This window comes from Mastomys coucha, unplaced genomic scaffold (assembly GCF_008632895.1).
Source record: "Mastomys coucha isolate ucsf_1 unplaced genomic scaffold, UCSF_Mcou_1 pScaffold3, whole genome shotgun sequence".
Classification (NCBI taxonomy): domain Eukaryota; kingdom Metazoa; phylum Chordata; class Mammalia; order Rodentia; family Muridae; genus Mastomys; species Mastomys coucha.
In genome coordinates, this window is record NW_022196909.1 from 35,462,666 (window position 1) to 35,476,670 (window position 14,005).

Genomic DNA, 14,005 nt, shown 5'->3' on the forward strand with positions numbered 1-14,005 from the left:
AAAAAAAAAAAAGCATTCCTAAAATTGGGTTGGTGGAGGCATTTTTGAAATTGATAGACTTGGCTTATCGAAAATGCCTATAGAAAACTTTAGTATTCAGTCTCTGGAAGCATAATAGATACATTCTACCATGAAGTAGATGGTGGTGGAATGTCAGCCCCCCTTCCCCCCAACCCCCCGTTCAATTTCGTTTCCAAAGGCTTTGTCCTTCTCCCCACACTCCAGGGACATCATATTTTTCCCCTTGTGTCACTTTGTCAACAAACACTTGTGTGTATCCCTGAGATGCCCGTCCCCCCAGATCTTATCCTAGGACCATAACCGTCACCATTTCTGACAGCAGACGCAGTACACCACCCTTTCCCTTTGCCCATGACACTGCTAACCTCAGGGGATACTAGGCTCGAGTGCTGTTCCGACCCCGAGGCACACATCATCAATTTACTCGCTTCCTCAGAATCTCCTCCCATGATCACTGTCCTGGGATAACGGGGCCCATTTTGCTGGTCTGATATAAAGCAGGCACGATCGTTCCGTCAGGCCAGCGCTTAATAATAGCAAACGTGTGTCACCTGATTCAGGCCCGTCCTCCTTGACCACCTCCGAGAAACGAGGGCTGACAAGAAGAGGCTTCGGAAAGCCCTGCGAGAATTTGAAGAACAATTTTTTAAACAGACGGGAAGGTAAGTAAGTGTGGAGTGGAGAGGCTGTGTTATTTTTGTTTCGTGTTGTGTTGTTTTGTTTTAATGCTAACAATTCCTAGAGAACTGTAGTTCCAAATAAGTTCTGCGTTTGGAGGGACAGTGGCTGAGATGTAAGCCCTTGCTGAAGACTCTGCTTTCTCCAGTGCAGGACCCTAAACAGTGTTTAGGGATGCTTTACGGGATCTTGTTGTTAAGGGCTGTCAGGTGTTAACATCAGTCTTTATAAAAGGAAAATTCAACTCTGGAAAGTGTTTTATAGATGATGAGTTTCACCCCCAACTACTGATTATCTTAAGCTTTTTGAAAATTCACCACTCAGTCTTTGTTCTTAGATTCTAGTTCCGTAAGGTATTCTCTGCCTATTCCGTGAATGCTTTCCGTTAAATATCTGCTTGAAACATCCCCCCCCTCCCCATTCCTGTTTGTTTTATTCCTGGCGTGAGTCAAAAAAGTTCATAGCTATTTCTCTCTCCCTTAAATATTTAGTTGGACCAGCTGTCTTCCTATATTTTTCTATCCTAACCCAGCTGCTACAATACACTCGTTAATTTCTAGTAATTTTTTACTGTGTTACCAACAAACTTCTCTAGATAACCAGGTAATGAACGGTAGTGTCTTTTTGGAAAAGAGACCAATGACTTAGCTGGCCTCCGTCTCTGTCCTCAATAACCTGCAATGCTTTGTCTCCTGGGATAAGTCTGAAGGCTATGACTACGACGACGACGGGACATTAGTCCTAACACACCCTCCTGACCCCCCATGTTTCTAACCTGCTCCGACTGCCAGAAGAGTGCACTGTAAATGTCCTAACAGAACCCAATACAATTACTTTCCCCCCCCCCCTATTTTTAAAAGCTAGATTGTATGTTCTCCAGCCTGAACTTGGTAGTTAACAACACTGTGCAGCGTCAAAAGGTTAGCCACTCTTGCAAGCATATAACTTTCCCAAAGTCACAAAGCTCCTAAGTGGCAGAGATGAGCTGTGCGGCTGTGATTCCTCTACTGTCTTTCTTTCCTGCCTTGTCCTTTCCTCTCAGCCCGCGCCCCATCCCCCACCCCGGCTGCTGTGAGGGAGCAGGACAAAGCACCTTGAGACATCCACCTAGCATGCTTGCTTCTTTGCCCTTGGGATCTTTTCTACTGTGCTAGCCATCAGCAGTGGGCTCCCCAGGCCAAAAACTCACTGCAGCTCGGGAGAGTGACAGGCTCCCTAGGGGCTTCAAGCACACCTCCCGATTTGCATTCGGGTTCCCCTTTAGAATTAGTCACTGGGAACTTTTTCATCCAGTGAAGGATCTGCCATGGGTTCAGGATTTTGCGTTTAAATAGACAATTGCATGAAAAATGAGTTAATTAGGTTTAAGACACATAGAAAGTCTTTTTGTCCCTTCAAGTTTCCCCGAAGAAATGTACGCTTTGACCCGTTTGAACGGGGTATACATTAGATGGTTCCAGGGTGCTGAGGCTGCCTATGGGACCTGTCAGTATTACTTGGCATGCCTTTTGGCAACAACGGTGGTTTCAATTGTTCTGCCTGTTCTTAGTAGTAGTCATCGACTGAGGATGTATAAAAACCTATGCATCAGTATGTATCTGAGAAGGAGTATGCAGAAGACCATGACTGCCGTGTTTCTGTTCCCTACTGCGGTCAAGAGACAGCTTAGTCTATTGTACTTTCACTGCCTAAACCTACTTAAGACATGTTCGTGCTTGATCCGCATGAAGCTGTACGTCCTCTTACGGTGATAAAACGTCATCTGAATGAGAAGGTGCCCATTTATTAATATGAAGCTCTGTTGAATGGCAAGAAAGCAGTGTTGTCTTGTTTCTCTGAGGCTATTTACTTCTAAGACTTATTAACCCATCTCTGAAGCTAAAGTGACCATGAGTGGATTTTCTATACATTTAGAGACACTGTAAATATGGTAATAGGACAAGAGCACTCTATGCATGTTCCAAGCAAGGTCTATGCCTTAGAGCACGCCCAGCCTTTGAGTTAGTGTGCAAAAAGAGAGCCATTGCAGTTTCAACTGTGGATGTGCTTGTATGTATGGAGGCCAGAAGACAACTTGGGGGAATGCGGTCTCTCTCCCACCATGTGGGTCATAAAGGCCATCAGGTTTGGTAGCAGTCACCCCCACTACCCACTGAGCCATCTCACTGGCCTCAATTCAAATGATTTAGACTCACAATTGCTTCCATCAAGCGGGGAAGCTCAGAAGTTCTGTTTCCACATCAGCAGAAACAGGCCTGACCACAAGGAAACTTGGAAACGTTTCCAGTGTACAAGGCAGCCCCCCCGGGAAGGCTTTGCCACTGCGGCTTTATGGGTTACTTGTATAATCGAATACCTGCAGTGTTTTCAGGATGCTGTTATGGAACTACTGAAGTATGAGGATGAGCAGAAAGGCCATGTGTCGGAGGCTCTAGCCTCCGCTTTTCCTTCAAATCTTTTCACCTGCACCGTCGTCTGTAATGCGCTTAGGCATGGGGTCTCATGTGCAAAAACACGTGGCCAACGGGTGCTGGTGCTTACAGAAACAGAGCAGAGATGGAATGAGACCCAAGGGACATAATGGTGGTGGCACCATCACAAAGGACCCATATGGAAGCCACAGACCCCTGTCTGTTATAAAAGGATCTTTAACGACCTGGCTCAAATATCCTCTAATATATTGTATCTTCCCTTCCCGCAGAAGCCCACAGAAGGAAGACAGGATGCCAATGGCAGATGAGTACTGTGAATACAAACATATAAAAGCCAAGCTGAGACTACTGGAGGTCCTCATCAGCAAGCAGGATGTGGCCAAAACTATCTGAGGTTCGGCTCTGCTCGCTTCTCTCTCAAGATGAAGTCAAGTTCATCTTCCTCTACTGTTCTTGTTAAGTAGTTTTGATGTACTGAGAATGGAAGCACTTTAGAGATAGTATTAGCTGTTTTGATGAAGGAAGAGCTAGTATATTTGTACCCAAGAAAGCATTTAAATAGGGAAATAATAGGTCATATTGGGACTGGCGAAAAGCATTTAGTCTCTATGCCAAACTGAAATCCAGAGTCAAATGTAGTTGTCTCATAAAATGCCTAATATCTTGTCAAACCTAAAATAACACGTAGGCAGGCTACCTGCTAGGGAAGACTTAGGAGTGGCCCCAAATTGGTTTGATTGATGTATGGAAAGAGCATGGTTTAAATATGCTGGTGAGACAAAGAAAAAATCTGCTCTTCATCCAGGGAGGAAAACAGCTAGAAAGAAGGTAATTTAAGCAAGACAACATCCACTACCTTGTCCTGTAAGTCTGTAGGTGTTCAGCACTCTAAAATAACTCGACTGTGTCACTGCTAATCTCTTATTTCTATATGAAAGTAGTGCATTATTTTATCTGTTATTTGAAAATTTACATCTCCAGTTACCAAAGTTCACTTGGATGGCATGTACTTTGTGAATTATCTTTGTCTATGACTGACAAATGTTTATATTAAAGTAAAATATTAAAATAGGTATTTTGGATAGATGTGTCTGCAGTAATAACCTAATGTGACCACAGTACTATTGCTGATTTTCTTGTTTCCTATACTAAGATTATATAACTATTTTTCCATTGGGAATATGCATCTTTCTTAATGTTCCAAGGTCTGTACTTTATAAAGTGAAATAACTTTCTTGTGAGCTGCATTCATTCAGCACAGGGTGAAAAGCTTGGAAATCACCGAGACCTTTTATTTGCTTTATTCAGTGTATCTTGCTTTTTCTCCACTCACACACTTATTGGTTTGGTTTTTGTAAAATCAAGTAACAGGTAGACATTTTCTCATTATCAGCATTGTTCATATTTCTGTTCTCTGTAATGTTTAAGCATGGTGTTGAAGAAACTCAGATTTTCACATTGCTTGGGTGGAAAAAAACAAACCGACCCGGATTCTAGACACGGACTATGTCAGAGGCGTGTTGTTCTCTCTGTATTCACCTGCTGTTTTAAGCCTTTTATGAATCAGAGTAATGGCCTTCATAAATTTGTTTAATCGAAGTCATCTACTTGTAACAGGACAGATACACAACTATTTGAGGTTTACAAATTCCATCTTTGATAAGGGAAATGGTTTCGTGAGATGTATACAATTGCTATTAAAATGTAACTATATTCTATATGATTGTAAATATTTTATACAACATACAAATAAAATATTTTTCTATTATATTTATTATGTTGAAAGCACAGTAACTGTTTCCTGTTAGCTAATATAAATAACATAAAGAACACTGTCCAACAGAAGGCGGAGTGCTGACAAGTCTAGGATTTTAGGGTTTAACTCATGCTGCAATTACACTCTTTCATGCGGTGTGGAGTTATCCCAATTTATTCAGTAGATTAAAATGGATGCACATTTAAACACCGTTGATAAGCCATTATTTTGGGCTTTGCTAAAGCGGTCTATAGAACTGTCTTGTTATGTTTGGCATAGAGGAGACATAGAAGCATTGCAGCATCTGGGTAAAACAAAGTGTCAGGACAACCTGGGGACATCGCTGGAGGTGGTGGACAAGGGTGGGCAGGAGGAGACATGGCAAGGCTCTGAGTGACAGAGTTTGCTTTTGGTGACAGCGGCATATGCATGCTTCAGTGGGGACATCTGATGGCGGATGTACAACAGAGGGTAACGCTCCTATGGGAAGACAGGGTATGCTGGGGGGTGGGTGGGTGGGTGGGGGAGGGTACGAAAGTGGCGTTAGCGTCCGACACTGATATTACAGATTTTACAGCTGGGGTCTTTCTTTGCGTTTGCAGTAGACAAACTCATGAGCTGATGACCAGTGATTTCTGCCACGGTGCCCAGGGAAAGAGCCACAGGGTCAGTGTAAATGACTTCTAAAATGACATCCTGGGCGTGGTGGTACACCAGCACCCCATCTTCTTCTGTACAGGTCAAAAACTTATTATCCTTGGAATTTAGTTGAGGAAGGCGCTGCTTACAAAATTCATCTCCTGGCGATCCCACAGGGGCAATGACAAGAATCACATAATGATAAGCCGTGTACATACAGTAGAAGTCCCCAAAGTATAAGTTAGTATTGGGGTTGAAAAGTTTTTCTGCTGCAATCTCAAACCTGTATCTTCCATATGGCGAATCCTGGGGTGGCTTCCCTGTATTGAATTCAGTGCTGCAGCTGAAGAAGATGCCTTCCAGTTTCCCACTGATGGGTGAGCCATGGCTACCGCTGTTATCCTTGATGGAAGGCTGCATAGCATTCCCATAGTGTTCCCTGCCAGAGAAAGGAAATAGCCACTGCTCAGTGCAATCGTGCTAATTTTACTGATTTACATATTTGAAGGGCACAAAAATGACTACCCATTGTTAAAGGTCTAAAAGATCAGGCTATAACCAAATCAAGGGGAATATATCTTTTGACACTACTTATCATGCATGCCCTTGGACCCCAAATAAAGATGACCTACAAACCTTGGGGATCTTTAACTGTAAACTTCCTGGATTGAAAAACTGAATTGCAATTACAAGTCTCACAGGTGAAACTGGCTCTACCTGTACTTAATGGGTTTCACAAGTGACTTTATTAAAAAGAAAACTACTGAAAATATTGAACACATGAACACTGCTAAGGAGAACTTGGTTTCATTGTATGCTGTCTACCCAAAGAAGGGCCATCCTGACTGATGGCTCCAGAACTGAGCTGCTGCTGCCACAGGTCCAGACACATCCCATCTTCATTCCCAGAATCCCCGTCACATTCTATGGTTTGAAGATAGGGGCTGCTGTCACACAACTGTTGGAGTCTCCTGTGCTGATCCCGAGGCACCCTGCAACTGTCCACAAGTTCTAGTCACATCAGTGCTAGACTGGAGTCTGGGGACACTGTCTGTGGAGTCATACAGTTGCCTTGGCTACTGATCCCAGGGACATCATTGCAAGACACATCACAGAGACTACACTTTTCAGTTTATGATCAAACTCGAAAGCATCCAACCTAATTCAAATTCTGTAGCCCGTCTGAATCACAGGCCAATGAATGAAAACATGCTCTTACAGTAGATATTTCATAAAATTACAACCAGATGCACACACCAAGGCAAAGGAAGTAGAACTCCAAAAGAAAAAAATTCAAAATCTATGAAATGCTTGAAATCCAACTCAAAATGAGGATTTCAACAAACTCATGAGAATCCAGAGTATATAAATACAAGGCAATGAAGAAACAATTTTAAGTCATAACAATGTTTTCAAGGATATAAAAAAATCATAAAATAGAACTATCTTAGATAGGGTTTTACTGCTGTAAATAGATACCATGACCAAGGCAAGTCTTATAAAGGACAACATTTAATTGGGGCTGGCTTACAGGTTCAGAGGTTTAGTCCATTATCATCAAGACAGGAGCATGGCAGTGTCGAAGCAGGCATGGTCCAGGAGGAACTGAAAGTTCTACATCTTTATCTGAAGGCTGCTAGCAGGATACTGACTTCCAGGCAGCTATGATGAGGGTCTTAAAGCCCACATCTACAGTGACACACCTACTCCAACAGGGCCATACCTTCTAATAGTGCCATTTCTTGGGCCGAGCATATACAAACCATCACAAGAACCAATCAGAAACCTTGGTGCAAAATACTTAATTAATAAACTAAATATAATTGCAAGCTGCTAAGACACATGAGGATAGATAGAATTTCTGAACTGAGCAGATCTTTTAGCCAACAAAAGAACAGAATGCACAAAGAAAACCTGTAAGATTTAGGATGTAGTTAAGCAAAGATTCACATCACAGCAGTTTCAGAATGAAAGGAACAGGATTACGTTTTTTTTTTTCTTTTTTCTTTTTTAAAGAAGTAGACTTTTTTGAGATAAGGTCTCGCTTTGAAGCTCCAGGTGGTTTCAAACTCAGAACTTTCCAACTCAGCGTCCCAAGAGCTGGGGTGATACCACACCTGGCTGAAGACAAAATTTCTATTCCTGGTTATTGTTACACAGTATATATCAATTATCACAACATAAAGATGTTCAATCTACACTGCTGGCTACAGAAGACCCACAGGTCAAGGATTATATCTTCACACTACAGAAGACAGACAAAACAAAACAAAACAAAACACCAAAACCAAAGATGCAAAAAACCTGTTAGGGTGTGCATTTTCAAAGTCAATTTGGAAAACCATACTTCTTTATCAATGTGAAAAGAGACCCTAACCCTAACTGTGCAGATAACCCTGGAAGGAATCCCAACATATTTTCAAATTAAGAGAAAGGCAGTAGAGGACACAAGAGACAAGCTTTCATGCTTCATCTCGATTTCTGCCTCAAGAGCCTAGGCAGTTGTATTTGTTATTTGAAAAGAAATTGTGTTGCCCACTTAGACAGACAGAAGTGGTTTGCTCCTTACGTTTTGGCCGTTTTTAAGTCCAGACACAGGCCTGCTTGTCAGGTTACCTCTCACTGTTTGTTGGACAGACAAAACAAAATTCTTTTCATTTGCCCCCTAAACACATTGTCTACCTCTCTTGCCTTCTGTGGGGCCCAAGACTATTATTCAGTGCCTTGACTCTTCCCTCCCTGTGAAATCCTGCCAGTGTGAAGTAGCAGCAGATCTAGGGTAGAGAGAAGGTGAGCCTCGGGTGTCTTCCTGACTTCCTCGTATGTTAGGATGTTGTGTCTCCATCAAGGCTGCATTCTGCTCGCTGCTGCTGCTGCTGGCTGACTCTGGACTCCCCTGTGTTCCCAAGAAGAGTAAAACCACATCTTGACGTTTGCCGGTTGCTTTGGTGTCTTAGCAGCTCAGCTATGCTTGCACTTTAGTAAATGGAGGTCTCATTAATTAATTTGTGAATGGAGGTTCTCTGTAGAATTTCTCAATTCTTTTTCTCAATGGGGCCTACCAGTATATTTAAGAATGCAAAGTTCAAGCTAGTATTCTAATAAGGAATTATTTTTATTACTATCACTAGGCTGCTCAGAGTCTGTGAGGCAATGAGGTATGCTGGGGACCTGCCGCCATCCTTAGAACAGCCACAGGCCCCTAATTCCATCACCTGACTACTATCCAGTGGAGCTTATTAAAGAAGTAGATTAGAGGAAAGGCCAGGTCACAGGGGTCTAGGTGAGAAACGCAGTCCAGGAGCAAAGCCTGTATCTTTTCCAACTTGCTTTCTTACTACCTGAAAACTTTTTTCTATTTTCTTCAGTTTTCAGGAGTTTTTGATGTGCCTTCACATGAATGTCATCAGAACCTTATACCATTTTGGGGTTCCTCAGCTAAAACTCATAAGCATATGCTATTTGCTAAATTTGGAAATAATTCCAGCTCTATGAGTCTCAGCCCTACCCTCCTGTCCTTTCTGGGTCTCTGACAACCAGGCAGAGAAAGGAGAAAGAAAATGCAATCAGGTAGAGAAGCGCCTAGCCTCACGAGAGAACAAGGTCGGGGGTGCAGGAAGCCTTTTCATTGAAGGGTAGGGTGTGCTCATTTGGGGAGTTCTTTTTTAAAAGAGATGAAAATTAGTTCAGCCCTTATGGATTGAATCAGAATTTATCTACAACGTCTTCAGTTATAATGATTTGTAAAGATTACCAGGTAATTGTAAGATTGCTTCATCAAGCATTCTGAAGATAACATTTTGAAGGGATTCTAATCAAGGAAATAGATCCTGACAACGCTTTACTAATTAAAATGCAAATCAAGACCCATGGACATAAGCACCCTTACTAACGGAAAACTGAAGTATTTTTGTTGTTGTTACTTGTCCCGGGGCTTGAACCCAGACCACTGCATGCCAGGTAAAAATTCTCCAAGAGCTCTACCTCCAGCAGAGAGAGGGCTCTATTTTCTTTATCAAATAAAGCTTTTCAAAATGAGGAGGAATTCTACCTATGCCTTAGGTAACAGTCTTTGTTTTTAATGCTTCAAGATACAAGTTACATGGGTTTTACTGCTGTTATTTTTGAAATTCAAACCAAAGTAAATTTCGTTGTTGGTACAAACATCTTTCATGCAGGTAAACTGGAATTAAATCATGTAATGTGTACAACTGCTTCATCCACTTCCAGGTGCTCGGATTTTGACCGTTTTGAATTTTTGGAAACATCTATGAGAACAAATTAAGCGAATAGTCTATGCTAGGCAAGCCTCTTACAATGGAAGAATCAGAAAATCTTAGAGAAATACTGACCTCCAGTGGCCACACTGGGCAGTAGCTGGCAGGAACCCAGCAACCTGAATATATACCACAAAGATCCAACACTGTATTCTCCTTATGGAGGCAGTAGCAATGGTGGAATTTTTTTTTTGCTTTCCACATTTTTATGTTTAAAAACATAAAAACTGTTCAGGTTGAACGTACTAGCCACTCGCAATTAATGGCTGACAAGCACAATAATTTGTCATTCAGTTTAAATTAGGTGAATGGTATCTACTCAAAATTATATAGACTCTCGGCCACTTAGAACAACAGACTGAAATCCGTAGTTATAAGATATTCAGACGAAAAGCAGCCGAGTCTGCTATCATTAAAATACAATACAAATACACGGCACAACAAAGTACTTTGGTTTTGCTTGGATATAAAACATCCCCTCAGGCATTTGAACACTTGGTCTCCAGCTGGTGGCTCTGTTTGAATAAGGGCTAGAACCTTGGCAGGTGGCACCTTCCTCGGGGAAGGAGTCCCTGGGGTGGGCCCTTAGGGTTTAGCCTACCACACCAGGACACAATCTCCCAGGGTGTCTGCTGCTCTCAGGGGCACTGCGCTGCTGGCTACCATGTCTTCCTGGACAGACTCTGCCCCCAAAGCAGCAGCAAGGCCGACCATTCTTCCCATAGGGTGTTTCTCATGACCTCAGTGGTGAAAAGTGACTGAGGTCTTCTACTTCTACAACATATATGCCGAGCACACTTCCTCCTCTACAAATCCTTGCATTTCCACAGCTGGGAGCTTGTTTGGAAACATAGCTTTGATTTAAGAGAAATTAGAAAAAAATTATGCAAAAATGTAAAAATCCATCAAAGCTTCCTGATTCTTTTCATACATAGCCGTGCCAAGACAAAACTCCTTTATAACTCTAAAGGGACTAGGGTTCTTATTTATTTTGATTGTTTTTGTTTTGGGCCGGGTCCCTTGGCAGCACCCTAAACTGAGCTTGACTTCATGATGACCCTCTTGCCTCATCCTCTCAAAAGCTATTACATAAGCTTGAGCCGCCACATGCAGGCTAAGGCTTCAAAAGAAAACAGATGATGTGGATTGTGTGCAGAAGTTCTGAACCACTGTATTGTGTCATTTTCAAAGCCTTTGTCTCCCGGGGCTGGAGCAATGGCTCAGCACATTACAGCACTCGCTGCAATTCCACAGAATCCCGTTTTGGATTCTTGGCTCACGTGTTGGCTCACGCCCGTATGTAACTCCAGTTCTAGGCAACCCAACGCCCTCTCTGGGCTCTGCAAGAATGTGCTGTTCAGACTTACATGTCATCAAGATACCTAAACACATCACCTGGTGATTCTTACCTAACATAGTCAAAATACTCTTTGTGCTGGTTCCGATAGAAAACAGCAAACTTAAGCATGCGTCCTGCAATCACGTCAGCCTTCTCCAGCAGCTGTGTTAGATGAACTTTGGAGTAATCTGAAAAATTTAAAAGCGTTGTACTAAGCAATACAGTACCAAGAAGTGTCAGCCACATGCTCGATAAATCAGAGATTATTAAAATGCATCTCTAGGGAATTCAGTTTTGTAAAACAGGAACATATAAAAAAAAAAAATCTACCGTCTTTCTTTGGCTTGTTTTTTTATTTCTACATAAGTATTTTTGTTAAGGTTCATGGTTATTCCTTAAAATATTTGTGTGCTTTTTTTTTACTCTCTCAAGTTTTAAAGACCCTGATGCACCAGCATTCAATGGGGTTTCCTAAGCCAGCAGCACTCCTCAGCACTGGTACCCACCCAATCAGCTGATACAGTGAGTCAAGGCCCCTCCCACTCTGAAGGACAGCGCAGCTCGCAGCTCGAAACCAGAGCTACTAACTGCCTGAGCTTGACAAGATCAGCGCAGCCATTTTACTGGTGCAGAAACTGCAACCGGCCAAAGTGCAATGATTCCCACAGCTGTCGACTTCAAGACTAGTAGGCCTCTGGATCCTACGTGGTGGTCTCTAGCTACAATACAGCCCTCAGGGTACCTCAGATAGTTTTGATTAGTGTTTGATTTTAGAGTTGAAAATTGCTGTCAAACTTCTACGTCAGAAAATAAGGAAAAAAATGGATATGTAAGTATTAGTCAAAGCCTAACCTGGCTAAATTGATGTAAGTAACTGATTTATTTTAGAGCATGCAATGTACCAAATCACATGCATGATCACACAGCAAGTCTACATGACAATTGTATGATTCTCTTTGAAGAACTCAGTCTACAGGAAGGGAAATATAAACGAGAACAATTTTTCTTAATGGTGTTCAGTTATTATAGACTAGAGACTGATTAGCCCATGAGAATATGGTCTATTCTATTTCCCATACCTTGCACAGTGCCCAAGTCACAGTATTAAAGACAATTATTCAAACAGCTTTCTCAAAATTCAGGCTCAAGGGCATTGATAAAACTTAAATGAAATGGTCCTTAGTTAGTTGATAAGCCTGAGCAGCAAGTTCCCCCTTTGCTTTTAACTATGAAAATAAAGAAAAAGTAATGTATAGAGAAATACTGTAGACCAGTTAAAAGCTGGCAGTCACCATTTACCTCCTAACTCCTCGCAAAAGTTATGAGATGTAGGAAAAAATGAGAAAGTAATTACAGAGGTCTCTCTGAAAAGACGGGTTTTGTTCTTTTTATTTCCAGAAGTAAAAACAGTGTGTCATATGACAGCTTATGCATCTGTGTATGTGTGTGTGTCGTGTGTGTGGTGTGTATGTGTGTGTATGTTAGAACTGCCAAGCGTTTTCTTTAACCTAAAGAAGTCATAGTATTTCAGACCTTTTTTTTAGTGTAAAGTAGGTTCTGGTAGATAAACTATATAGCTAGCTCCCTTGAGTCGGAAAATACCAGGATACTATTTCTGTATTTACCTAGAAACATGAATGTAGACTAGTTGGGGTTCCATTTACCAGCAATGCTTGAGACCAGAAGTGTTTCAGATTTTGAATTTGGAGAGTTTGGAATATTTGCAAATACTTTGACCGTTTTACCGTCTCATTCCAAAAATCAAAACTGCTCCAAAGTTCAAAATATTCTGGGCACCTTTATCAGAGCTCAAAAAGTTTCAAATTTTAGGAGCTGAAGAGATGGTAGAGTCGTTAAGAGCACTTGCGCCTCTTTCAGACAGTCTGGTTTAACTCCCAGCACCCACTTGGCGCCCATGACCTGATAAACTTTTCTGCTCCCACCCTCACCACCCAACACCGGGCATATAAACTGAAGCCCAGACATTTATGCAGGCACTCATGTAGACATATTTTTAAAAGTTTCAGATTTCAGAGCATTCCAATTTAGGGTTTTGGGCTGTTGATAAGCAACCAACAATATAATAGGCGAAGACAATGTGTGTGTATGTTTGACTTAAATTAAACCTCCGGTGTTGGGTGCTACAAAGATAAATAAAAAAGGGATTCAGGAAAGGCCTAAAGGTGAGGTAGATTCCAGAGAGGAAAAGTGATTCCAACATGGTATAGCAGACAAAGGAAAGCTATCTATCTCCTGGGGAGAGCCTTCTGCTTGCTGTTCATTCAATGCAGGCGTCTTTAGCTAGTTCACTGCCAATTAGTGAACTAATCATAATTATACTTAATCTATCCTAAAATATCTATTTACATTTTAACATCTCTGATACTGTCTAACCATCTTCTACTTGGCATTTCTTTCCTTAATGACACATTAAAACAGTGGATCTTACAATCCACAAAATAAAGAGAAATATAAAAAATACTGTACTTGCAAGAAATTTTTTCACCTTGTTCTCAAGACACTGAAATCTTTAGCAGTCAAGGGAGTTAAAAATTCTCATCAGCTTCTTTATAGAGTAAACAAAGAGGCATGAAGATTAAGCAAAAATGAAGCATGGTTTCGGGCCTAGAACAGGCCCTTAGAGTTCTATACTGGGTTTGAGGTTAAGAAACAACAATAGATACCAGGAGAAGTGGTGGGCACTCCTGAGTAACATCTAAAAGAACACAGGTGTGAGGCCACATGAGAAGGGGTGAGGGGCTTATCTGAAGATTCCCACTGATGGGAGAAGTTACTAAGCAACCAGGAAATGGACCAGCCCATTATTTTCTAGATTTATTTTTTCTACAAGCTCTTTCATGTT

At 41.6% G+C, this 14,005-nt stretch overlaps 2 protein-coding genes across 7 annotated transcripts in view; one reads left to right on the plus strand and one right to left on the minus strand.

The window, feature by feature from the left end:
- Positions 1-4,901, plus strand: part of Fam13c (family with sequence similarity 13 member C) — a 109,265-nt gene extending 104,364 nt beyond the window's left edge. For all 5 annotated transcript variants that reach the window (XM_031346598.1, XM_031346600.1, XM_031346595.1 and 2 more), the window contains 2 exons: positions 582-683; positions 3,401-4,901. In XM_031346598.1, coding sequence (XP_031202458.1) covers positions 582-683; positions 3,401-3,524 — 226 coding nt within the window. In that variant the 3' untranslated portion in view covers positions 3,525-4,901. The remainder of the gene's footprint in view (positions 1-581; positions 684-3,400) is intronic.
- Phyhipl (phytanoyl-CoA 2-hydroxylase interacting protein like) overlaps positions 4,704-14,005 on the minus strand; it is a 40,917-nt gene continuing 31,615 nt past the window's right edge. For both annotated transcript variants that reach the window (XM_031346601.1, XM_031346602.1), the window contains exons 4-5: positions 11,213-11,330; positions 4,704-5,965 (exon numbers count right to left, since the gene is read on the minus strand). In XM_031346601.1, the coding sequence (XP_031202461.1) occupies positions 5,431-5,965; positions 11,213-11,330 (653 nt within the window). In that variant the 3' untranslated portion in view covers positions 4,704-5,430. The remainder of the gene's footprint in view (positions 5,966-11,212; positions 11,331-14,005) is intronic.